This window comes from Miniopterus schreibersii, assembly GCF_964146895.1.
Source record: "Miniopterus schreibersii genome assembly, chromosome: X".
Lineage (NCBI taxonomy): Eukaryota > Metazoa > Chordata > Mammalia > Chiroptera > Miniopteridae > Miniopterus > Miniopterus schreibersii.
Window position 1 is genome coordinate 96425478 of NC_138104.1, and position 27182 is coordinate 96452659.

Genomic DNA, 27182 nt, shown 5'->3' on the forward strand with positions numbered 1-27182 from the left:
ATTAGGAGCTTGTAAAAGGCCCGCTGACTCCCCATCTTCCCCCAGCCCCATCCCAGTGCCATGTCCCCAGGGTTGCCGTGATGGTGCTCTTGATGACTTTTCACATCCATATGAGTGAGCCCCAGACTCAGCCTGGAGGCCTCCTGTCTGCCAACAGAGAAGTGGGCACCATGGACAGCCTTGCTCCTGGGGTCTGGAGGGCTGGAGGCTGGTCAGGCCTGTCCTGGGGAAGGGGCCATACAGTATGCACTGGAGGCTGCCTTTTCCTCAAGGCAGATTCCTCCAGCCCTCTCATGCCCCAGGGATCGAGCTTCTGGAATAAGCCCTTGTCACCTACCTGGAATAGGGCTGACAACACAGTGTGGTCACCCACCCTCCGCTTGGGAAGAATGGCTTCCTGACGAGAGGCCCTGGAAAATGGGGTCTGGCTAAGCCAATTCTATGTTCCTCATGCTAAACAGATAACCAGGAAAGGCCTCTGGCAATGAGTAGCTTCATCTCTGTAAGTTATTTGGATACATCACAACTTCTCATAGTGATATTGATTAATACCTAACTAGACCCACCAGGCTGAGTGTAAAAAAAGACAAATTTCTGAACTCAACCTAAACAAAAACTTCACTAAGCTGAGGGCTGGCCCTCGCAGGCACTGGCTGGTATGGGGCCATGGTGACTGCATGGCCTTTCTTGTCAGGGGTGGACGTCTGTTTGTAGAGAGAAAGACCCTCTGCTGAGGACCACTTGGGAGCTTGTCCCACACTGTCATCTCCAGAACACATATAGTAAGGGCACTGGAAAAGGCCCAGCCAGCCCTCCTCTCCTGCCAGAGCTGGCTAGCTGGGTAGCAGTTCCCAAGCTAGGCCAGCTCAGCAGGTCACCCTGGTCGTGATTCTCCTCTGAGTTCATACAGGCAGATCTAGGGCCAGAGCTCAAGGGGTCAAGGGTGAGGTCTCCTTATTCTTTCCTTCTACTAAGCCCCACCCAATAAAGGACATTCTAGCGACAAGAATCTGCCTTGCCCTTTCCCCATCCTCTATCAACCATCTGAAGAACCAGAGCTTGGCAGGAATCGAGCTATGTGGTATGCAGCTCTAATAGTTATTAATACTGATGTGAGGGAACTTTCTCAACTGCCCTCTCATGCTCAGCTTTTCCTCTAACCAGTGCTTCTGGAAGTGTAGCCTCAGGACCAGCAGTACCTACATTGCCTAGGACTTCATCAGAAATGCAAATTCTCAACAGGTTCCATCCCAGAGATTTGGTGGGGCCCAGCAATGTTGTCCTAACAAGCAGTGCAGGGGACTCTGATACAGGCTCACTCGAGTTGGAGAACCACTGCTCAGACTGCCCTGTCGATAATCCTCCTCTTCAAATTCAGATTCAGTTAGCATTGGCTCAGGATTTACTGTGCTAGTTATTATCTTGTACACTTGAATGGTCTGCTGATATAGGTAATATCCCCATTTTATAGATGAGGAAACTGATGCCCAAGGATCTTAAACATACTCAAGGTGACAAGGGTAAAAAGTGGCAGGCAGAGGTAGGATTTGAATCCATACCTCCTGACTCCAAATCTAGTATTCTTTCCATTCCATCACGTGAAGGAATAGGAAGATACTAGGTAGTACTGACCTGTGTAAACTAACCTCTGAGAAAGCAAAGTGAACCAGTTTTGTTTTGATGTTTGAATCACCTCATTCTGGACAACTTTGGGTTCTATAAATCCCCTTACCATAGAGCTTGGTTACTATCTATTTTTCATCACCTCTCCAAAAGTGGGTGACACAAAGTGATTGTGTCTTCTCTCAGTGATAACTTCATTTTCATAAGCCTATAAACAGTTCAAAGGAATGAATCTCTAATGGTGGAATTTAGAGCTCCCTCAGTGGATTGGTAGTAGATGGAGAGGTGTTTTTTCTAAAGGTAACTGAATAGTCCAAGAGTAGGTCTGGCTTTGAGTGATCATTCCCTTCTAATTATGCCCCTAGATAGCTGCTCGGTGGTAAGGTTGGCCCAGAGTCTTAGTGTTCTTTCCTCTCATTGGTCTCCTAGTAGATGAGGGACTACCTTGTGAGGTCCTGGCATGTAGGAAATCTCCATAAGCCACTCAATACTAGATTTACTCTGAGGTGCAAGGCTTCAGCACTTAAATTAGGTCACTAGTTAAATACTTTATGTTAAATCCATGTAACAAAATACTATTCAGCCCCAGTCTTGATCAACCATACCTCAAGCTTCAAATAGTCAAGATGTTCAAGTCCCTCAATGCCCCAGCTTTTCTCAGACAGATCCCCGGGGTTGGCTGTCAGAATTTAATGGGCCCCAGGTCATGAGGACAGGACTCTGCCAGGAAATGCACACTCATGATTGTAGAATCTCAGCCAAATACAAGAGCAAATTCCAATCTGATATTTACTGGAGGAAAAAAATCCCTTTTCTGCTCTCAGGTCCCCGGAGAGGCTGTCTCTTAGCAAAGTGTTGTTCAGAGAGAAATTCTGCAGAGGAGGCTGAGATGTGAAGAATGCTCAACTCATCCCTCTGGTGTAGACAAAGGATAGGTCCAGGCACCTCCTAAGTGACCTCTGTGTTTCTAGTGAGTGAAATAAGGGAGCCTTGCCCGATCCTTAAGTCACGGTTACTTGGTTAGTGCTGCCCTAAATTAATTTGGCTTGCTTATTGAAGCCAGTTGTAAAGAGTATCTTTCGGTTTTGGAGTCAGGCTAGGATTAGCCCAGTTCCTGGAGCACCTTAGGTGGGTTTTATGAGGGTGAAAGGGTGTCAGCATAACTGTTTATCTTGCTTCGGCCTTCTCCATGGGGAGTTAGGGAGAGGGTCTAGTATTTGCAGCGTCATTGGGGCAGTGAGGAGTGTAGAACTGAAACTCCAGTGCCAGGGAAGTACTTGCCAGCAATCAGGCCCAACCTTCTGAAAGTGACAATTGGGTTAATACAGGAGAGTGCTTTTGATAAATGCTCTGTTAAGAGAGAAGTCTGTGTTTTTCTCTTCTGGCTAAAAACTGCTGAGTTCTCCCTCCCCTCCTCCCATCCAACTCTGAGAAGGCACAGATGCTGTATTTTGTGGCCAGAAACTTCCCTACTCTTGTCTCCTCTAACTTTTGAAATATGTAGCATTATCTCCAGAAGACTATAGAGCAGAAAAGTGTTACAATGTAGAAAACAGTGGATTCCCCTTTAAGAAATGCTAAGATGAAAATGGGCTTTGCAAAATAAATCTCTCAGTCATGTAGCAACCCCAAAAGTTAGGCTTCTGGTTATAAAATTCAAATTATATTTTAATATAAATGTTCTCAAATCAGAATGCTTTATGCATTTCAACTAGAGAGCATTTGGTTGTTTCTAGAACACAACTCCAGTTCTCCTAGTAGGTGGAGCAAACTGGGACTTGAGACAGGCCTCAAGGAGTTAATGCTTGTCTAGGCCTGGCTGCACAGCCTCTCCCAGGGGTGAGGTGTTGGGGCTGGGAACACACCAGCTGCCTTGTTTACTCTCCCAGCTGCATTGTTTACTATCATTGTTTACTATCCACCCACTGAGAAGGCACTGTGTGTGTGTGCGTGGCGGAGAGCACCTGTGCCTGGGTTTTGGATGCTGAGCCCAGAGCCCCATTTGGTGACTCATCCTAGCGCTGAGTCTGGTGTTAATTTTGCTCTCCCTTGCACCACCTGGGCAGGAGCGGCTGGAGGCGATGCTGCGCAGGTCCCTGGAGCGTTCCCAGCAGCTAGAGCTGAAGAAGAGGTACTCCTGGGGAGGAGCATCACCGGCAGTGGCAGTCGGGCCTGGAGGACGTGATGGTGAGTTTAGGGCTGTCCCTGCATTGCAGGGCCCCACAGCCTACAGGGTCTGGGGGATGCTTTGTACCAGTCTGCAGGTACCTTTTTCAGATGTAATGTTTCAAACTGCCAAGCTTCCTGTGTATGCATTTCTTGTGAAGGGGATCTGTGTATTCTTTTTTGCTAGCAAGCAGCAATTGATACAATAACTGGGCTGTGAGGTAAAGCAAAAGAAAAGCAAAGAAATTGAATGCAGAGTCTAGTTAACCGGCTCCACCCAGCAAGCCCTGGGACAGTCTGATTTCAGGGCAGGGGGATGGCAGCGCTACAGCATGACCCACAGAGGCTGAGCAGCAGTTACCTTCTCAAAAGGGGGTAGGGGCTTTCCCTCCTCGTTAATTTTTGTTGTTTCTATTTTGTTTGAAGATGACTTATTTATTTCATTATCTAGTTCGTACTCATTTTAAAATTTTAAAATCTTTAATTGAATGTATGGATTGTTACCAGTCTGAGTGGCCTTCCCCCCTTCAATGTCTTACCTTTTGTCATCTTCTTATCCAGGAGTTGTGTACTAGCTCTTCCTGAAAGCAGATGGATTTACATTTATATTACAGCTTCTTGACTTTGCTGTATTGGGCATTTAACCTTTTGTCAGTGAATATACTTTGTTTTTTCTGTTTGTGAGAAGTCAACCCATTTCAGTTACTTTCCTAATTTCCTAAGTAGGAACTAAGTCAACCAGAAAGTGGGACCTTTTCTTTTACCTCTTTGTTTTGATTTTTTGCTGTATAGGTGAATCAGAAAATACTCCACCCCCTCCTCTAGGTTTAGCAGCCAGCAATACCCTTCCTCCGGATCCAGGGACCACTGCCGCCTCTGAGTCCACCAATGGTATATCCGAGCATCACTGTGCCATGGCATTTTGTGATGACTGTTCCCATCGCCCTCCTCCATCACTGTGTCTGTCTCAAGCACTTTTACAGTTCTTAGTCTGACCCCTTAGAACTTTTTTTCTAGTGATGTGGATGACATGCTCATATTCCTTTGTTCCTGTCAGCATGGAGCTGTGCATGCCTTACATCCTAGTGCCCTGGAAACATTTCATCCTTAGCTCTCTAACTTTTGTCTTAAATCTTGTTAATGTTGACTTTTGTTCATTCAGATCTTTCACACTCATTAATCATTGCTTTGGGCACTAAGTAGTATTGTGTTTTAGTCACTTCTGGTTAATTACTGAGTTCTGGGTGTTAATGTGATGGATTCCTGGAGAGTTGTTTGAGAGGGAGTGGTAGGGAGTTTATCAGTACTAACCCTGGGGATCCAAACAAGGAGATCAGCGGGCTGGGTTCTGGATTTCACCTCTCTGATAGGCTCTCTGCTTTCGATACAGGCTTGGGCAATTCTTAGGGTCTAGACTCTAGATCAAGAACAGAATTAGCAAACCTTTGTTCCCATTTAATGACCACTTTAGAAATTCAACCCATCTTTGGCTGGCAAAGAAAAAACAAAGTAAAAGAGATGCACTATTTACCAGCCATGCACAGGTCAGTTTATAGCAGTAGGAATAAATATCCTTGCTCTCCAGCATTCCTCTGACAAAGAATAATCTTTATGGGTGTTACTGAGTGGCAGAGGCTTTGCTGCACAGGCTGAGGGAGCTGTAGTGGAGGCACTGGCCTCCCCTTGACAGAGAGGGGCAGGTGGAGTTGATAATTAACTCTTGGGAATCGCACCCAGGGCCCAGGCCAGGGTGAGGTAAGTGTACCCAACTCAGGTACACAATTTAAGGGAGCACCAAAAATCTCACTATATCGAGATAAAATAATATTTTAATAAATCAAAATTAATGCAGAACAATCCATGATGGACAAAAATATTGAATTTCTAAAGACCAGTGCCATGCAGAGCCACACTGGAACCTGAGGCAAAGGGGGGGGGGAATGTGTACCCCGATCTATGGCTTTATGTAATTCCCAAGTTAATTATCTTTGAGAATATTAAAGTAGTTGCCAAAATACTGAAAAATTGAAAAGCAGGTGTATTAAAACACACATAATTGTAAGTTTATTTTATTTATACCAAAACAATTTATTATAATTTTATTTCAGCTTAAGTCAATTAGAAATTTTTTAAGATCGTCACTTGGTCAGAAGAAATAGTCAAACACAGCAGTTCTCTCATTTGAAAACATGAGGAGAGGAGCAGATTTTGAAAGTCTTGTTGATGAGTTTAGTTTGCTGCCTTTCAAGCCAGGGTACACATCTTTCCTTTTGCCCTGGGCTCCGATATGGCTTGGCAGGCACCGCCTGTACCTCTTCATTTGCTGTAATGGTTTCATTTAGAAACCACTCTAAAATAATGGCTGGAACTCAAGAACACCAAACCCGGGACCACATGTTACCATTCTAACCATAAGCAATTACAGCATTTGAGAAAAGGCCATGGTGACCCCATCTCTTGATAAGAGGAGGGAAACAGCTACTAAAGGTTGTTCTGCTTTAACTAGAGCTCCCCTCCTTACAAATGGCTTCTCTCTCCCACCTGAGCTGTAGACAGCCCTCAGAAAAAGTGCGGTTCCCACTCATGCACTCAGGCCATAGAACATTTTCTGGGGGTTATTTGTCTCTGGGTTCTGATTGGTGTTGTTTTTGTGTGGTCTGAACATACTGAATAAAAGCCCCTGGACACAAGGAAATAAGTGATTTGCTGATGGGATTAGCATGCCTTTAGTTGAACAGTGCAGTGAGGTAGGTGGTAGAGAAGCTCTTGCTTCAGTCCTGCGGCTGCTGTGGCCTGGGTGTTTCCCGACAGGCAGGTAGATGGGAGGACGCTGGAGGCAGTGTGCTGTGTCACAGCAGCTTCGGAGGCACGTGGATGGGGACAGGAAGAATGCTGGGGGGTTGGGGAGTGGTTCTCAGTCTACAGTGGCATGGTACCAGTGTCTTTACTGCATTTCTCTGCAGCGCGCGACAGCCTTTCAGCATCAGCTATGAATCTGCCCAAGCAGACGGAGCCCATGAGCAAGCGCCTGTCTTCATCCACCGCGGCAATATCCAGCTCCCCAGAACGAGGCAAGTGAGCACGGAGACCTGATCTCCAGTTGTGTTCTTTCTAGTGCTAGCGTCTTAATGTCGGTCTTCGTGAGAGCTCCTCGTGAGCCTTCTGCAAACACTGCCATTATCCTAGTCTTGTGGTCTGAATGTGAGGACCACAATGGGACTTTGGAAAGTGGCACCGCCCTTTAGAGCCAGGTCATGGCTGTATAGAGATAGGAATTACTGCTTTTCTCCCACCTGAAAGAGACTGTTCCATCTCCCACCATGCATGCAGGAGTTATCCTGTCCTAGAATTAATTGGCTGGTGGGCAGATGTGCCCATTAAAAAAGTAACCGCCCAGCTATTGGTGTGATGTAATTGATTAGCCAGAAACAGCAGAATTGATGAGGCAGAGGTACGTGGGAGACTTAGATGAGTGAAAAAATTGGGCTCTGCTTCTGCCTGTGCTTTGTGGGCCTGCCCAAGCCATTCAGAATTAATATGAAGCCTTTAAAAGGGGGAAAGGGTGGGTGGCCTTTTCCTGCACTCTGCTTTGAGGTGGGAGATGCTATGTATAGGTCACGTGCCAGTGCCAGAAATGGAGTAGATTGAAAACTTCCCGAGTTCTAGTGGAGGCTCAGATAAGTCATTAAAAGTCTGAACTGAGACCTTTTAGCACATGCAGGTTAAGGAAGCAGGGAAGCTAAGCTGTCCATGCATCAAAAGTGTGTTTTAAAGCATCGCTGAAGAGGTATCAGGTGCCAGTGGAATATTTTAAACATCAAGTCATCACCAAAGGGCCAGAAGAAGGATATTTGTGACTTTGAAGAAGCCAGTATGTCTTCCTAGTTGTTTTTCAATGGCACTGACCTTGCACCTCCAGCATGGAGACCTGTCATGCGTGTCAGAGACCCCTTTCAGTGTGGCTGATCTCGGATTAGTTCATGGTTAAGCACTGGAAACCTGGAGTTGATTAAGAGCTGGATGAGAAAATGTATACATGTTCTTAAATCCATAGAACTGTTGCATTAGTGAGTGTATTCCATAATTTTTCATGAACTCACATGCTTCCAAGTTGCTGTTAAATTCATATTTTCATTGATTAGAAAGCAAAGATTGGCAGCTAAATTACCTGCTTGTGAACTATGAATTGAAAATTTGAATTCCCAACCATTTACTGGCTACTGGGTACCCAAAGCGTACAGAGTAATGGAAAAGTTCATCCATTACCTTATAATACATTCCAAAACCATCAGAATGACATTTAAGTCACTGAATTTTAGATTATGAATATTATTACTTCCATGAAAGCTGATAATCAGTTGGCTATTTTTATTTTTGTGCTTATTTAATTTTGCCCTTATTTACATGGAAAAATATGAAAGGATGCATATTTACACACAAGCAAAATCAGTGTCCTATGAAATATTCTTTACAGAGGACCTAAAACAAGTGTTTTGTAGAAGTAATCTTTTTTCAATGTTAGATCTACTTGGTGAGTAAATGGTTTCTTGAGTCCATATTATGTTCTGGAAGATGGGCTAATTCTCTTAGAGTGATACAGGTAACACTGTAATAGCATATTGAATGAATTTGGGCACTGCAAGAGAATTAATGCACTCTTTCACACTAAATGACACATCATTTGTTTTATTTTACTATAACAAATTCTGAAGCCATCCTGTGCTAGAATATTTTTATTTTCCACATTCGTTCTACCACCTAAAAGTTAATTTGCATCATGCACTGTGTTGTTTTAAACATTTTATTTTGTTTTGTTTTAATTTTGCTTTTTAAATTTTTTATTTGATTCCATTCCTCAGCTCAACGCATGCACATTACTCCCACGGAAAACTTTCTCGTTATGCGACTGTTGGCACCCACACAGGCTTCTTTAGCCAGAAGCAGAAGTGCATTCATAGTCCCTGAGCAGGCCAGTGACTCAGGTAAAAGAGGCCAAGCTGGTGACACTAAGGACAATGCCAGAAGTGGTGTTGGCTATCCTATAAGTTATTCCTGAATTTTTGTAGTTCGCTTCATACTTGCTGGCTTTGTGAAATGTCTGCCCACCAGTGTTTTCCAATTGCTATGTTTCTTTTAAGTGTCACAAAGGTGAGTAAATTATTTTGTCATTGAAGGCATGTGGATTAGGAAAAAAATCCATTTCATGAGCTATGGAGGTTAGACTTTTTAAAGAGATGGTTTGGCAAAGCTCCCTTTAACCCAATCTCTGGGCTTCTATAAACAACTCCACCACTTAAGTATTTCTTACCACTTTGGATAAAGTAATCTCTCTAAGCCTCAGTTTTCCCATCTATAAAATGGAGTTATATTACATTGTCATGAGGATTAAATGAGATTGGCACAGTAAGAGAGCTTAACAAATGTCAAGGACTGATCCATGCACCTGCAGCATTGGCATCACACCAGAGATTGTTAGGAAGGCAGACTCCAGGACCCACCAGACCTGCATGCTATAATCAGAAACCCTGGGCCATACCATCAAAACCCTTCCTTGACCAAAGTGGGTCAACTCATTATGGCATGATTAATGAGGGCTGGTGTGCTCCGTTTGCACATGAGCAACGCTGTGTCCACATTAGGGTAGGTCTGGTCTCAGTTCTCAAGATAATGTATTCAGTGAGGTGATGTATAAATGACATAATTCTCTACCTAGTTCTGGCTGTTTCTGAGTAGTGCTGTTTCTGCAAAGAAGATATACAATAAGCACAACAGATGTTCAGCATAATTAGTCATTAGGGAAATGTTAATCACAATCACAATGAGATACCACTTGACGTTTTATTAGACTGGTTAAAATTCAAAGAGAAAAAGGAAAATAAGTGTTGGTGAGGATATGGAGAAACTGTAACCTTCATACATTGCTGGTGGAAATGAAAAAATGATCCAATCACTTTAGAAAACAGCCTGGCCAAGTTTCTCAAAAAGTTAATCAGAGTTACCATATGACCCAGCAATTCCACCTTAGGTATAGAGCCGAGGAAATTGAACACACGTGTTCACACCAAAACTTGTACACAAGTGTTCTTAGCAGCATTTTTCATTATAGACAAAGTGTAAATAACTCAGATGTTCATCAACAGATGAATTGGTAAATGAAATCGTGGTATCCATAAAGTGGAATATTAGTCAGCTATAAAAAGGAATGAATTACTGATTCATGCTACATGATGAACCTTGAAAACATGTTCAGTGAAAGAAGCCAGACACAAAATGCCACAAATTGTATGTTTCCATTTATATGAAATGTTCAGAATGGGCAAATCCAGAGACAGTAAATTAGTAGTTGCTAGGGAATGGAGGAGGCGGGGGAAGGTGAATGAATGCTTAATGAGTACAGGGGTTCCTTTGGGGGTGTTGAAAATGTTCTAGAATTAGACTATAGTTATGGTTGCACAATGTTGTGAATATACTAAAAAATGGTAAATTTTAAAAGGGTGAATTTTATGGTATGTGAATTATGTTTCGTACAAATAAAGAAGTTCCTGGGAAGCAGGAAGTATTCCCATTTTGAGAAGAAGGATATGTCAGGAGGTCCCCAAGACCACTCCCAGGGTCAGTGACTCTATGAGGACTCATAGCTATGATTTATTACAGGGAAAAGGCACATGGGACGAAGTCTGGGGAAGACTAGGTACAAGCTTCCAGAGTCCTCTCCCAGGATAGTGACACAGGACATGTTCTCCCAGCAATGAGTTGTGACCTGTGTGAAATGTTGCCGACCAGGAAAGCGCATTAGAGACTCAGTGCCTAGGGTTTTTATTGGGAGCTGGTCCTGAAGGCACCCCCACCAGGCACATACCCGCATTCTGGACTCAGAAGGGCAGCAGAAGTCACGTTGTTTGTACTAACAGCTTAGGTGCAGTGAGCTACTCTTCACTTAGTGGTGAGAACCCTCCTGAAACCTGAGTTCCCAGATGCTGACCAAGGTCCAACCTTGTAAGCAGTTCTTTCCAAAGACAGTCAGGCCTGCTATGTTAGCTCTTTCTACACAAGGAAGTTGCCATTTAGAGAGGTTAAGTAACCTGCCCGCAGTGATCCAGCTGTTAGGTGATAGTGTTTGGTCTGTCTGGCTCCAATGTCTGGATTTTGAGCTCCTGAAATGAACTGGACTCTTTAACACTGAGTGTGGGAGTCTTTTAAGATAGTCCTTTCTGTTCACATGGGAAAAAGCATGGTGGTATTCTGAGACTGTGGATTGCCCGTGTCACGTTCTAACAGAAATGTGTTCTTCCCAACTTCTTGCTCACGCTACTTTTTCCGTCTGTGCTCCCTGTCTCTCTGGCTGTCATGCTGTAACTCTCTAGTCTTTCATATCTGTCCTCGTACAGCTACAGCTAGCCCTGTTCAATGCTCCTACAAGTCTTCCCCTACTCGGACCATCGAGAAGAAGAAGACTGCATCCACCTCTAGCGGAGGAGATGCTGGGAAAGGAGCCCCTGCCTCAGTGGAGGCCTCTCGGGTATGTCTACACGCATTCATTCACCCTCGGGACTGCTTGAATTGACAGTGCTCTTCCTCCCTGCGCTTGACCTGGGCCTGTTTCTGTCAATGTCCAGGGACCGCTCAAGGGGCAGATTTGGTTTAAAATTTCACTCAACCTTTGAAAATCATTTTGCTTTTTGTATTCTTCTAAATCTTGTAGTGCCTTAGAGCAAATTCCTAAAGATCTTGTCCTCCTCACAGCCTGCCCTCCAGAGGCTGGGAGTTAGAAGGAAGGTTCTGAGTGTCCTCTGCTTCTTTAAGGGTGTCTGAATCTGGATCAGTCTTGCCTCTACAGGCTACCAGAACTGAGGTTCTAGGCCAACTGCCATTCACACAAGTGGCCTTTAGACATTTTTTTCTGTCATACTGACACCATCAGCAAAACAAATGTTGAGCAGGCACTCCCAATTAGGTACATTTATTTAGAAATTATACATACTACACTACTTTTGTTAGTTGTCACTTGTTATATAACAAATTACTCCAAATCTTAGCAGCTTAAAACAAATGTTTATTACCTCACTGGTTCTTTGGGTCTGAAATTGAGGGTGGCTTAGCTGGGTGCTTCTGGTTCAGGGTCTCTCATAAGCGTGTGGTCAGGATGGTGGCCAGGACTGCAGTCATCTGAAAGCTTGGCTGGGGCTCTTCCAGGCCGGCTCACTCACATGTCGGCAGGAGGCCTCAGTTCCTCACTGCGTGGACTCTCCATAGAACTGCTTGAGCATTCCAAGGACATGGCAGCTGGCCTCCCTCAGAGCAAGAAATCCGAGAGCCAGAGCATGGGGAAAGCTGCAACATGTTTACGTGCCGGCCTCAGCTGTTGCACACCATCATTCCTGCCACATGCTGTGCATTTAAAGCAAGTCACTGAGACCAGCCCACACTCAGGGGGACGGGAATTGAGCTCCACCTGTTGAAGGGAGAACAGCCAATAATGTATGAACGTACTTTAAAACCACCACATTACTGTACTATTGGGCATTTATTTTTATAACACCATGTTTATTTTTGAAATCCGGGGTAGCCCTGAGGTTCTCACATGAAGAGTGAATGTTTCAGACTCGTTGTTTTTACTGTAGGGTGGATGACTGTGGAAGGGGGCCAACATATGTGGGTGTGAGGACCAAATAAGGATTTGCTGCAGAAAAGTGTGATGGAGAGAGAAGGGAATCACCCTTGGAGAACCCCACTGCAGGCCAAGCACTGAGGCCCATGCCTCTGACCTCCTGCAGAGGGAGGTCATGGGGAAGACAGAGGGGCAGGTAGGGTTCCAGGGTACACTGTTAGGGTCCACAGCTCACTGGCTTTTTTTTTTTTTTTTTAAATCTTCACCCGAGGACATGCTTAGAAGAAGGGAGAAAGAGAGAGAAACATCGATCGGTTGCCTCCTGGGCATGCCCCAGCCGGGAATCGAACCCACAACCTAGGCACATGCCCTGACTGAGAATTGAACCCGCAGCCTATTGGTGTATGAGACAATACTCCAACCAACTGAGCCACCCAGCCAGGGCCACAGCTCACTGTCTTGAGTGCTATAACCACATTTGCATACACCTGCAATTTTCCTAGTGATTGTAGATCTTTGTACTCTTTCCACTGTCTAAATACAAGGGTGGGCAAAAGTAGGTTTACAGTTGTGAGTACACAAAAGTTTCTTCTTGTGTTATTTATTAATTAATTAGTATTTATTTGTATTATTTGTTTTACTCTTATTATTGTTATTATTTCATATCCACTTATGATTTATCTTTTAGGTAATGATGGCTGGTAATTCAACCTACTTTTGCCTACCCTTGTATCCAGGACCATCATATGGTTCTGTTGTTAGTGCTTTTCAAGATAACAAGGAGAAGGAAATCTTTGCATTTTGAGGCTGAATTTATTTATTTTTAACCAAATTGCCTAAATATAATGACCTGATGGTGCTTCTCTGCAAATATTCCTATTGTGGGAAGCACTGTAGCTTCAAATGGATCCTTCTGAAAGAAAGCCGTGTATCGCTTCCATCTGGGGTATTTTTAGAAATTGTTGTGGGTCACAGCTGACCTATTCTGTGTCCCCTGCAGATGGAGAAGATGAAGAAGGGGCTGCGAACAACCAGTTCTTTTTCCTATGTGAGCCCTGGGTCCCCTCTGAAGAGATGTGATTTTCCCATAGGCCTTTCTAAAAGGTCATCTTCTCCCGTGGCATCCAGGTAAACATCTTGCCCCTGTAATCACAGTCAGATGATTAAAGCAGCTTGGTGGGGCTCTGTGCAGGGCAGGATATGACTCCTGCTCCCCCACGAGGCATGGGCGGCCTAAGAGGTGAGCAGGAGGAATGCTGAACCATGACTTCTACTTCCTTCACTCTCTGAGTATCTTCTAGACAAACAACAGGCTCTTAAGAGGTCTTGTTGCCTGGTAAATATGGGACTCTTAGTTATTGAGATGACCCATTCAGCACTTTTTCTTTATTTTTTATTTTTTATTTTTTTTTAAATTTCTTTTTTTTTTTAAACATATCTTTATTGATTTCAAAGAGAGGAAAGGAGGGGGAGAGAGATAGAAACGTCAATGATGAGAGAGTCATTGATTGGCCGCAGCCCACAACCTGGGCATGTGCCCTGACCAGGAATCGAACCCCGATCTCCTGGATCCTAGGTCGACGCTCAACCACTGAGCCACGCCTGGCCAGGCAGCACTTTTTCTTTAGACCCTTCAGTTTCATTCTGCTTTCCTGACATTTTCCTTCTTTCTCCTTCATCTGCACCTGGAGTGAAGTGATCACACTGTGTTTGGGTCTCTCTTATTAAAAGAGGCAATAATAACTTGTTGGCCACCATTAGCAGTGTGGTTATTTCTAATGAAGCCCATATATATATATATATATATATATATATATATATATATATATATATATATATTTTTTTTTTTTTTAAAATTAAGAATTGGGTGAATTCACCAATGCAATTGTGTAAATGAAAAACAAATTTATACTGTGTGGCTTTGTCTTAAGTCATTAAAATATTTTATTGATAGTAACTGACAAGAATGACTCAGTAAGTAACCCAATCCAGCAGTAGAATGGAAACATCTTCAGTGGTACTGAGAGAGAAAGAGAAATATGATTTTACTTTGGGAAAATAGGAAACCCTTTATATAGAGAGAATCATATAAAACTTTTTTTTAGTGCATCAGTTTGGCTCAGAGAACATAGGATAAAACACAAATTTAATGAACATTCGGGAATTTCTTAAAATATTTCAAGGTGACAGAAGCTTTTATTTCTAATTTGTTACTTTCTAACAGAGACTTTTGCATTATTATTATTTTGCTCAGATATCACTATGGTTTTTATAGACTACTAATTTCTACTATTGCTTTATCTGTCTTCCACAAGGAAAAGCCTCCTATAGTGCATTGCTAAATTAATAGCATCGTGGTTTGTTAATTTTTTAAGTCCATTGCATTCTTTCTGTGCTTGTATTGCCTACCTTTGGTTATGGTATTGCTCTTTTATTGCAAACTCTAAATCCAATAGGTGGGCCGGAAGGTCTCTATTTGCCTTATTTCCCTTCCATTCACATGTTACTACTCTGGTGATAGTTTGGGACATTGGAATTAACAGAGAAAAAGTCCTGTTCACACTGAAGTGTTTCCAGTTTCCCCCCCTTTCTTTCCAGGGTATCAACTCATGGTTACTGCATGGATAGTAGCTGACAAATTTCATCATCATCATTGTAAATTTCACTAAGATGAACAAGGGGTTGTTGCCCTCTCTATAGAGAGAGAATTCAGTTTTTAGAAGCAAGCTCTCAGTAGGCTCTGTGGTATTTCTTTTTATTTTTTAAATTTAATTTGGAGAAAGAGGACAGGAGAGGGATAGAGAGGTAGAAACATTGATGAGAGAGAGACATTGATTGGCTGCCTCCTGTATGCCCTCCACTGGGGATCGAGCCCGTAACCTGGGCATGTGCCTTGACCAGGAACCGAACCAGTGACCTCTTGGTTCATGGATTGACGCTCAACCACAGAGCCATATCTGCTGGGACTTTTTCTTTTTTTTATGCTATAAGGATAGCCTTGTTTTAATAGGGCGAAATGGAAGACAACATAAATATATTGAGAATATACTGGTAAACAAATTATGACATATCCAAACAATGGAGTGCTATACAGCCATAAAAAGTTATGAAGAACAATATGTAATTACATGGAAAGTTGATCAGGGTATTGTGATAAAATGGATATAGAACATGGTTCCATTTTCATCAAGTGCGTATTTTCCATATTGATGAATATTTCTTTAAGATGGATTTTCAGACATAGGATTAATGAATTATTTTTAAGAGATCGATATTACCTGATCACATTGGTGACTATAAATATGTGTAGACAATCAGTGGTTCTTGGGGCAATGAGGTCTTTATTCTCTTCCTCCCTTTTTTGTTTGTCTTTCTATTTTCAAAATTATCTACAAAAATCACATACTACTTTTGTATTATCAAAAAAAGGGAAGGATATTTTGCTTGTCTATTTTACAAAAGAAGTTTGAAGCTATGTTAAGGCTGATAGGAACAGGACTTGGCTTAAAGGCAGAATTTTGGCAGATGATGTGCTGAGAACATGTCTTTCCAAGCCCCAGTGGAGGTAAGAGTGCACTGCCACTCTAGATGGGACTCTGTCCTGGGTGGGGTCAGCAGTGAGTTGTAACATTCTCTCTTCCTCCCCTTGACCCAGTGGGGATGCCAGGTGCTACAGTAGGTGTCCCCTTCCCAGTCTCTGAATGCTTCTCTGCATTTTAGTTTTCTGTGCTATTTCTTTGAAGTTGAAAATCTTGAAGGTTGTGTTTCAGGAACTATTTTCTTTTCTTTCTTTTTTTTTTATTGAGTTATAATTGACATATAACATTATATTAGGTTCAGGTGTACAACATAATGATTTGATATTTATATACATTGCAAAATGGTCACCACAGTAAGTCTAGTTACATCTGTCACCATACTTAGTTACAAAATTTTTTTTCTTTTTTCCTGTGATGAGAACTTTCAAGATTTACTCTTAGCAACTTTCAAATATTCAGTATAGTGTTATTAACTATAGTCACCGTGCTGTATTTTACATCTCCATAACTTATTTATTTTATAACTGGAAGTTCGTGCCTTTTGACCCCCTTCACCCATTTCACCCACTGCCATCCCCCTTTCCCTCTTGCAGCCACCAATCTGCTATCTGTATCTGTGAGCTTGTTTTTGTTTTGCTTATTTATTTTTTAAATTCCATTTATAAGTGAAATCATACAGTATTTGTCTTCCCCTGTTTGACTTATTTCACTTAGCGTATTGCCCTCAAGGTCCTTCCATGTTATCACAAATGGCAAGGTTCCATTCATTTTTAGGGCTAAATAGTGTGTATATACCACATCTTCTTTATGGAACTATTTTATATTTTAAATATATCTGTATTGATTTCAGAGAGAGGAAGGGAGAAGGAGAGAGAGAGAGCTAGAGACATCAATGATGAGAGAGTCATTGATCAGCTGCCTCCTGCACGCCCCTAACTGGAGATTGAGCCCGCAACTGGGGCATGTGCCCTGACCGGGAATCAAACCGTTATCTCCTGGATCCTAGATTGATGCTCAACCGCTGAACCATACCCAGCCAGGCGGAACTATTTTATATTTTAAAGGACATATCATCTGAATTTTATAAAAAGCTCTCTCTGACCAAAGAGATATGAACAAAATCCCAGACTTTCTTTATGAAGTTCAATTTAGAGAAATTACTTTTTTCCCACTCTCTCTAGAATAGTAATGGGTACCTAGTAGGTGCTTCATATATATTGGTGGTGTGAATGAATGTCGTCACTGTGCCAGACACTTCAGAGAATCCCCAAATGAGGAGTACAGTCTCCTGTTGACCCCAAGTAAAGTGGGAGGGACCTGTTGACACAGAGGAGGACAGTCCCAGGTATGGTCCGGAGAGGGAGTTGTCTGCCTTGAACTTTGCATCCTTCAGGATGCAGCTCAGCCATTATCCTCTCTAGAATCAGCCAAAGCTGAATTCATCCCCTTCCCTGTGCTCATGGGGCATCGTGTGCAGACCTCTATCATTCTTTCATCAAATACCTACAGAGCACCTGCTGTGTGTGCAGTATGCTTCTCAGCCTTCGTGGAGCTTACCTGACCATGAACAGCAACTAGAACATCAGGTGGTGAGAATTTCTGTGAAGGAAAAGATAACCCGGTTGGATGACAGAGTAGTGGAAGGATATAGCTAGATAAGGTGGTCAAGGAAGGTGGTGATATTGGCTCTGAGGAGGTGACATTTCAGCCAAGCCCTGCATGAAATGAGGGGGCAGGCCATATTGATCTGTATGTCACTGCACTGTGTTACCTCCTGCCAAGAGGGTGGGGACTGACTCCATTTATTGTCTCACAGTAGGTGCTCAATTAAGTGTTGGTGGGACAAAAGCCAGAAGGGAAGGAGAGCCTGGAGGGCAGGGGTGGGCTTGGCTGGCTGGAGTGGACAGTGCTAGAACCAGTCCTGCCCTTTGCTGCCTCTTTCCTTCTGGGCCATGCATAGGTTTATTCTCCCACTGGTGAGTCTCTTAACTTTCACTTTTCAGGGCTGCGTATTTCACTTGGGGAATTTTTAAAGTATAAGGGATTCCAGCTTCTGTACTGCACTGCTGGGTATTCCTGCCACTTTAGCAAAGAGAAATGAATGGAATTGCCTGTATTTTCAGAGCCCTAAACATGCCATCTCTAGTGCAGGCAGCATATAGTAACCTCAATCCCAGCTGGCCTTCCTTGTGTGCTGCCAAAACTACCAGAACATCATCTTCTTAAGAGGGACCCTGGGGATAGAAGTTGCTCGGGCCCCTCTACATCAGAATTGCAAGTTGAGATGTCTAAGAAGAAGCAAACATTTCTTGATTTTAAGATATTCAGAAAGAAAGATAGTGAAAATTAATGGCTGAGCCACACTGGGTATGGACCAGGTCTAAGAAATGTGGGAAGTCAGGTAGACCATGAGTGAACTCTGAAAATCCAACCAGACTGTACAGCAGTGAAAAAGAATGGGTTGCAGTTGCCCACAACCAGCGGTGGATCTCGGGAACATAGTGTCGAGCAGAAAAAGGAAGTTGCGGGAGAATTTGCTTATATTGAGTTCTCAAATGTGCAAAACTACACACTGTCTTTTTAAGAATATAAATGTGGTAAAATGAATTTTAGTAAAAGAAAATGGCAAACATAAAATGCACAGTGATGTTGGCCTCTGAGTGGGGGGCAGGGAGAGCCATCAGGGAGGGGCACACAGGAGTTTCTGGCCTAATTACAATGTCTTTCTTTTGAACTAATGGGTGGATGTGCAGGCATTTGTTATTACTCTTTTTTTTTCCAAGTCTTTTTTTTAATTTTTAATTTTAATTTTTGTTTAAAATATTACAGATGTCCCTTTTTCTCCCCAGTGACCTGTTCCACCCCGTCCCACTCCCCTCCCCAGTCCCTCTCCCCACCATCGTCCGTGTCCTTGGGTTGTGCATAGATGCATATAAATTCTTTGGTTACTCTCTCCTCCTCCACCCACCCGCCCTCCTCCACCCACCCGCCCTCCTCCATCCCTCTGACATTCGTCAGTCTCATCTGTGCTTCCATGTCATTCAATCTATGCTGTTCATCAGTTTAAAAAGCTCTTTAGATTCCACGTATAAGCGAGATCATGTGATGTTTGTCTTTCTCTGCCTGGCTTATTTCACTCAGCATAATTTTCTCCAGGTCCATCCATACTGTCCCAAAGGGTACGAGATCCTTCTTCTTTACAGCTGCGTAGTATTCCATGATGTAAATGTCCCACAGCTTTTTTTATCCACTCATCTACTGATGGGCACTTGGGCTGTTTCCAGATCTTAGCTGTTGTAAACTGTGCTGCTATGAACATAGGGGTGCATATATTCTTTCTGATTAGTGTTTCAGGATTCTTAGGATACATTCCTAGGAGTGGGATCACTGGGTCAAAAGGCGGCTTCATTTTTAATTTTTTGAGGAACCTCCATACTGTTTTCCATAGTGGTTGCACCAGTCTGCATTCCCACCAGCAGTGCACTAGGTTCCCCTTTCTCCACACCCTCGCCAGCACATGTCGTTTGTTGATTAGTTGATGGAGCCATTCTGACAGGTGTGAGGTGATACCTCATTGTGGTTTTAATTTGCATCTCTCTGATGATTAACGACGTTGAGCATTTTCTCATGTGTCTCTTGGCCATCTGTATACTCTTTATACCTTTTGTATTTTATAAATAGTCTTTTGCATACTTGATATTGAAGAAAGAAAACAAAAAAGAAATGCTTGATTTTTAAAATGGTGTCACACACAAAATAAACTCCCACTGAAGCGGCGTTTTCGAGCTCTCCTCTGTGCAGACCAAGGGTGTGATCCATAAAGTTCACTGGATGCGACGTGGCTTCAGGCTTAGTCCCTTTGAACTCCCATCCAGAAACCCTGACGTGTTATGTGATGAATGGCTCTGACAGTGCATTTCCCCTCCCAGATCTTAGATAAACTAAGCCACTGGTGGTGGCTGTGCATATTAATGGCATTGCTCTTTGCAGGATTCACATTTATTTTTATTGTTCACATTGTTGGATACTTGTATGGGTTTTAGAAAACTAGCTTCAGCAGCACTCTCAGATGTGGCTGGAACATAGCTTTCTTCTTGTAACCTAGAGAGAGGAAATCAAGTGTGGCCATTGGATTGCCCCGGCCTCTATCAGGGCCACCTGTGCTCTCAGTTCTTCAGCATGAAATATTCTCTGATGATTTCAGGTTCCTATAAATATATTCTAAGTCAGTTTGGTCATTATAATGGGGAATATTTCAGTTGTTCATTGCTGCTGTGAGAAACCCCCCCCAAATTTAGTGGTATAAGACAATTTGTTGTTAATTCCCACAGCTCTGTGACTTAGGCTAACTGGAAGGTCTCTCTGTGGGTCTTTTGTTTGGTTGCTCTGTGTGTTGATTTGGGTTCACCGGTCGCTTTTCACTTGGAGTCTTCCATGCAGTTACGGTCCAGGGTTGGCTGGGTTAACCTAGGGCTCGGCTGAGCTGGAGGTCCAAGATGGCCCATTCACCTGTCTGGCAGCTGATGCTGGCTTTTGGCTGGAGCTCAGCTGGGGCTCTCAACCAGAATAGAATGCCCACGTGGAGCCTCTCCATAGGACTTAGGCATCTCACAGCATGACAGCTGAGTTCCAAGAGGGAGTGTCCCCAAGAGTGGTTATCTCCCAGGACAGGGAGTGGAAGCTGCTAGGCCAGTTAATGCCCTGAACTGGGACAACATTCCTTCTTTGCTGTATCTTATTGCTCAAAGCAGTCAGGCCAACCCAGATTCAATGGGATGGAGAAATAAACTCAAAAGATCATGTGGGATGGGAGGAGATATTATTGTCCATCTTTGGAAAATACAATCTGCCAAATAATCACTGTCAGAGATAGCTCATATCTGAGATCAGTTTTGTATCAGGAACCTGGCCTAGGTTAATTTCACTTTCTCATGCATTGGAAACAAAACAGATTTTGTTTTTCCATGTGAGGAAAGAAAATTAAGACCAGGTTGTCTGAATGGCTCCAAATAAGTACCTCCTAGTTACATCATAGGCTCCTGGAAGGCTCCTGGAGCCAGCCCGTTCCTTTGGAGGTTGAGGACATAGAATTGAGTGATCATTACTGGGTGCCATTCCCATGGGCTTCTCTGGAAGATGCATGGCATGGTCATCCCTGCCCGCACGTGAGTGTCTTCAGTGGATCAGGGCTCCCTGTACTGGCAATTTCACTGTTTTTGCCACTACCATTCTCAAATAGGCTTCTGTATTCTTACCTGAAAATTTTCTTGAAAAGGATAATTGAGAATGTTGTTACACCCCCTCTGCACAGTCATACTTATACACTCACCCAGTCCATAGTCCTGTGTTTTTCTCTCTTACTAGAGAGTAATTTGAGTTTAGACCACTTTTTAAAAGCCTTTTTATTATAAAATCATTTCAGTCCTACAAAAGACTTGAAAGACTAGAACAAAGAACTCCTGTATAATATTCATCCTGTTGACATTTAGCCACACTTGCTTCATCATTCCCATCCCCCTACCCACTCTCATTCACTTTGCATACACACACACACACACACACACACACACACACACACACAGATTTCCCCCAGTACCATTTGTGAGTAACTTAAAGACGTCATGACCCTTTACCTCTAAGAATAAAAATAAACATTCTTTTGTATAATAACCACAGTGCAATTGTGAAAGTCAAAAGATTTAACTTTGATATAATACTGTTACTTAATTTATGTCTATGTTCCACTTTTGCCAGTTGTCTCAATGAGGTCTTTATAGCATTTTTTTCCTGCTTCAGGACCCACCCCAGACTCTCATGCTGCATTGAGTTGTCTTGTCTCCTTTAACTTGGAACAGTTCTTCAGCCTTTCTTCTTCATGCCCTTGCCATTTTAAAAGAACACAGGCCAATTATTTTGGAGGACTTTTTCTGTTGGGTTGGCCTGCTGCTTCCGCATGATTGTGCCTTTGGGGCAGGAATCCCACTGGAGGGATGTGGGCTCCTTCTCAGTGCATCATATCAGGAGGCCTGAATATCAGGTTGTTATATTACTGATGATGGTATCTTTGATCACTAAGGTGGTATCCACAGGTTTCTCTGGTATAAATTGTTCTTTTCCTCTCTGGGAAGGAATAAAATGTGACCATAAACATAGACTTTAAAGACTGTTGACCAACTTGTGCTGACAAGGCCACAGACCCCTCTCATCCTGTGGGTGGGCGGTGTTCACTGTGTCTGGAGTAAAGTGGCTTTGGAGAAAATAGAACTGGATTCCAAGCTGTGGAGGAAAAAAGTCCTTTGGGGTTCTGCTTTGCAGTAAACTCATGTTCAGAAGTGTGACAACCCTCTCCCGAGAGTTATTCTTGCTGCTCTACTTACAGAGGTGTTTGTTAATGTTTCCTACACTCAGAAACCTTAAGAAGTTATATAATCCTGCCTTGCGCACCAGCAAGGCCTATCTCTACCACCCCAACAAAACTTGTGAATCCCCTTTGTTAGATTTTTAATCACTGGATGTACTGAACTTTTAAAAACTAAAGTGGAAGAGCTATTAAAAAGCAAGATGAAGAATCAGTGACTTGGATGCTAGCCTTGGTTCTCTCATCTGTTGACATCTCTTGGGAAAGATCATTTAAGCGTTTGGGACTTAGGTTTTCCTATCTAAAATATGGCTAATAGTAATTTCCTATCTGCTCACTGGGTTCTCATGGCAATCAAATAGACCCTTATTAAATAGACAAGAAAGTACTTAAGAATAAAACTCTATGAAAGCACAGTGAGTTCCTCTGATTAATCTGTGTTTAATTTCATCAGCGAAGATACTTATTTTGAGGAAATTGGTGGGGGGGATGACTTTGCCACACTTCGTGTTAGCAGAGCTGACCAGAGAGCCTTGGGGCCTGTCAGACCCTCATCCTCTGGTTCAAGATACCTGAGCTCAGCGCTCTCCCAGGTGCCTGGCAGGGGGCTAAATCCTGTAAGGAAGTGATGAGGCAGGATGAGCAGGAAACTAAAGACGTGGAGATAAAATAGGGAACCTCTAAGGTTTTCTTCTGTGTTTTGGTCACTTGCTGTTAAAAAAAATCTATGAGTTGCCTATTCTCTAATTTGAAGGCTGTGTGTGTGTGTCTTCTAATTTTTTTTGTTTATTGGGCAGGAACTAGGAAAGGGGATTATAAACAGACTTCTTTTATTGCCATTTAATCATTTTTTATTTTTCAATTATAGTTGACACACAATATTATATTAGCTTCAGGTGTCACCCCAGTGATTAGACATTATATGACTTACTAAGCGATCATCCCAATAAATCTAGTACCCATCTAACACCATACATAGTTGTTAGAATATTATTGACTATATTCCTTATGCTGTACTTTGTAACCTCATGACTATTCTGTAACAACCAATTTGTACTTCTTAATCCCTTCACCTTTTTCACCTATCTCCCCAACCCCCCTCCCATCTGGCAATCGTTGTAATGTTCTCTGTATCTATGAATCTTTTTCTCTTTTGCTTGTTAGTTTATTTTGTTTTTTAGATTCAGTTTTTGATAAGTATTTATTGCCATTTTATTGTTCATATTTTTTCTTTTTTTCCTTTTTTAAAAATATGTTTTTATTGATTTCGTTGAGAAGAAGGGGAAGAGAGAGAAACATCGATGTGAGAGAGAAATATCTATCAGCTGCCTCCTGCACATGCCCCGACCAGAGATCCAACCCACAACCTGAGTATGTGCCCTGACCGGGAATTGAGCCTGCCACTTCTTGGTGTACAGGATGGTGCTCACACCAGCTGAGTCACACTCGCCAGTTTTGTTTTTTATCACTTTGACTATTTCTTGCCATTCCCTTCTGGCCTGCAAAGTTTGTGTTGAGAAATCAGCTGCCAGTCTTATGGATGCTCCCTTGTACGTAACCAACTGCTTTTCTCATGCTGCTTTTAAGATTCTCTCTTTGTCTTTAACTTTTTGCATTTTAATTATGATGCTTCTTGGTGTGGGCCTCTTTGGGTTCATCTTGTTGGGGACCCGCTGCACTTCCTGAACTTGTATGTCTATTTCCTTCACCAGGTTAAGGAAGTTTCTGTCATTATTTTTTCAAATAGGTTTTCAATTTCTTGCTCTTTTCCTTCCCCGTGATACAAATGTTGGTATGCTTAAAGTTGTCCCAGAGACTCCTTACACTATCTTCATGTTTTTGGATTCCTTTTTCTTTTTGCTGTTCTGATTGGGTGTTTTTTGCTTCCTTATATTCCAAATCACTGATTTGATTCTCAACTTCTAATCTGTTGATTCCCTGTAAATTCTTCATTTCAGTTAGTGTAGCCTTCATTTCTGACTGGTCCTTTTTGGTGGTTTCTATGTCCTTTTTCATGCTGTTGAAGTTCTCATTAAGGATGCTTTTGCATCCTTATAGCCATTGTTTTGAACTCTGTATCAGGTAGTTTGCTTGCCCCCATTTAATTTAGTTCTTTTGCTGGTGATTTGTCTTGTTCTTTCATTTGGGACCTGTTTCTTTGCCTCTGCGTTTTGACTGTTTCCCTAAGTTTGTTTCTATGTATTAGATAGAGCTGCTGTGTCTTCTGGACTTGGTAGGTAGAGTAGTCTTATGTAGTAGGTGTCCTGTAGGGCCCAGTGGCACAGCCTCCCCAGTCACCTGAGCTGGGTACTTCAGGTGTGGTCCCTGTGTGGGTTGTGTGCACTGTCCTGTTGTAGTTGAGCCTTGATTGCTGTTGGTATCACTGGGAGTGATAAACAGACTTCTTAATATATTGAGCTTTATCCCAAATAATCCACCTTTACTTCTCAGGTAGAAATTATTTTTAAATGTGTTCTCATGGATAATTGGCTCAGTTTTATTTAGAATAATAGTCTATGGTGTGAACAGAATGTACGTGTGACTGTTCTATTAAAGCAAGATGAAGCAAGGTAGCTTGGGGGTGAGCTGGCCTGAGCTGTCAGAACCTTTCCCATCCAGGCCAGTCTGGCCTTTCGTCCCTGGGATTGTGATTCTGCCCCACATTGCCATTTACAGGCTCCATGCACACTGAGGGTGTGAATTCATCACACTCCCTTCCCTTGTGATTGTGAGCCATTTAAACCAGACTCTGGGATTGTGTTGAGATCCAGATGCTGAGGCTGGACTGTTGAATGGATTGGGCCTGCTGCCAGTTCAGGCCTCTTACCCACTCCCTCCAGTCGAGCCATAGGGCCCCTCATGATGGGGGTGGCATCTGTAGAAGGGCTCCTCATCTATCTACCCATTCATGGGCAGAGGTGCCAGCACATTGCAGGCCCCCGGGGTGGAGCCTGCCTGCTCAGGTGCCGCTTAGAGAAGCCCAGAGTGCAGCTCACTGCAGGCGGGCCCAGTGAGAGAGTGCTTGAAGCTACCCAGCACCTTTGCTGAGTTTCACTGATGAGAGAGGAAGAGGAGGAATGCAAGGAAGAAGCGCAGAAGGCTTTTTGTCAGCCTTTCTAATATGAGCAATTCCGATTCATGTGTCAAGGTAGGAATGCTTATGGAGCGGAAGCTGTGTCCATCTGTATCACCTACTATAAAATAGCACTCCTTCCATCGCCTCTCTCCTGAAATCCCAAATCCAGGCTAATTCTTTGCCATTCCCTGGCCATGCCCTGTGGTTAGAGTGAAGCCATACCCAGCATGCACATGATATTCCAGGGAGTGGGTGACTCTGGTGACTAATTTTTATCATCACAAGACATCAGACCGGGTCCCTCGGGACACCCTCCTTGCGGTTAGCTCATTATGGCACTGGACAGCAGCGTGTAAAGGGGGCATTGCTGAGCAAAAGATTGTCTGCCATATGTTTGTACAGCTGATATAAACCTAAACACAGGGTTTTGCAGCTGATTGGAAACTGCTCAGTGGAGCACCGTCATCGTGAGATGGCAGGGTTATATTCTCCCCCCACACAGTTCCTCCTGGTTTTGCAAAAGTTTGTTGTTGTTCGTGAGGAGAATTCAGATTTGTATTTTATCATATATTTAATCAACACAGGTAGCCATTGAGTGCTTACCCTGTGCCAGTTCTAAAATGAACATGTGAGGGTCTTGATAACCCCAAACTCAGGCTTAGCCACCATTGCAACATGGAATATGGCAGTGTTGTGAAAAGAGGAGTCAGGGAGACATGGGCTCAGACTGCAGCTCCACGGCCTCCTTGACCTTGCTCAGCCTGGTTTCCTCACCTGTAAAGTGACCCAAATAATAGTACCTGTGCCATATTGTGTTTTGACAACTAAAAGACACATGTGTATATGTATACACTTAGTGGCACAGTGGCTGGTGTGTAGACAGCACTCAGAAGCATGGAGCCAGTGTTGGTCCATGGGTATTAATGGAAGTCTGAGCTCCAGGTTATTCAGGGGAAGACTGGGTATGATTCTGTCAGAACACACAAAGCACTAGTAATTACCTCTCAGGCTTAGGAATCCCATAGGTGTGCCTCGAGGTCACTGTGGTGTGGGACTTAGGATACTGCACCTTCAACCACAGCAGCTCTACTTTTATCTGCTTTACATAGATAGAAGGCGTGTGGGGGTGGCTGTATGCATGTCTCCCTTCAGTGTTTCTCAGCCCAGGGTGATCTTGCCTCTGAGGGGACATTTGACAATGTCTGGAGGCATTTCTGGTTGTCACAACCGGGGGTTGCGGGTGGAGATTGCTACTGATATTTAACGGGTTGAGGCCAGGAATGCTACTGAACACCCTACAGTGCATAGGACAGTGCCCACAACAAAGAATGACCCAACCCCAAACATCAGTAATGGCAGGGTTGGAGAAACCCTTGTGCATTTGCATATGTATTTGGAGGGGACAGGAGGATTCTGTTACGACTTATTTGGTTAAAAGTCTAGGAACAAAAATAGGAAACCAGGGTTATAGCGCATCTGGAAAGAAACACCTGGTTGCTGAGAGGTCCCTTAGGAATGGTGGGCCTTAGTCAGCTGAGCCCAAGGATGAAAGGAGAACAGTCTGCAGAGGAGAGCCCTCGTCCACATGGATGACATGTTACAGGGAGGTCAGTGTAGCCAATATGAAGCAGTTCTTTCTGAGGTTAGAGCTGCCCAGCTGGGGAGCAGACCGTTGGAGAGGGGTAGACAGCCCACTATGGATGTGGGATCTGAACTGATTCTGTATCAGTAAAATGGTTGATGCTGAAAAACTGAATTTTAAAAATTCAAATTATGTTCAAGTCATACTCATTGGGTTGAGTGATCACATTA

The 27182-nt window shown here is 43.2% G+C and overlaps 1 protein-coding gene across 4 annotated transcripts in view; it reads left to right on the forward strand.

Annotated features, from left to right (window-relative positions):
* MAP7D2 (MAP7 domain containing 2) overlaps positions 1 to 27182 on the forward strand; it is a 95812-nt gene that overhangs the window by 46300 nt on the left and 22330 nt on the right. For 2 of the 4 annotated variants that reach the window (XM_081126710.1, XM_081126711.1), the window contains exons 4-8: positions 3690 to 3810; positions 4582 to 4680; positions 6753 to 6860; positions 11178 to 11308; positions 13398 to 13525. In XM_081126710.1, coding sequence (XP_080982836.1) covers positions 3690 to 3810; positions 4582 to 4680; positions 6753 to 6860; positions 11178 to 11308; positions 13398 to 13525 — 587 coding nt within the window. Of the gene's footprint in view, positions 1 to 3689; positions 3811 to 4581; positions 4681 to 6752; positions 6861 to 8648; positions 8772 to 11153; positions 11309 to 13397; positions 13526 to 27182 lie in introns of all 4 variants that reach the window. The other 2 variants (XM_081126708.1, XM_081126709.1) reach the window with 2 other exon arrangements.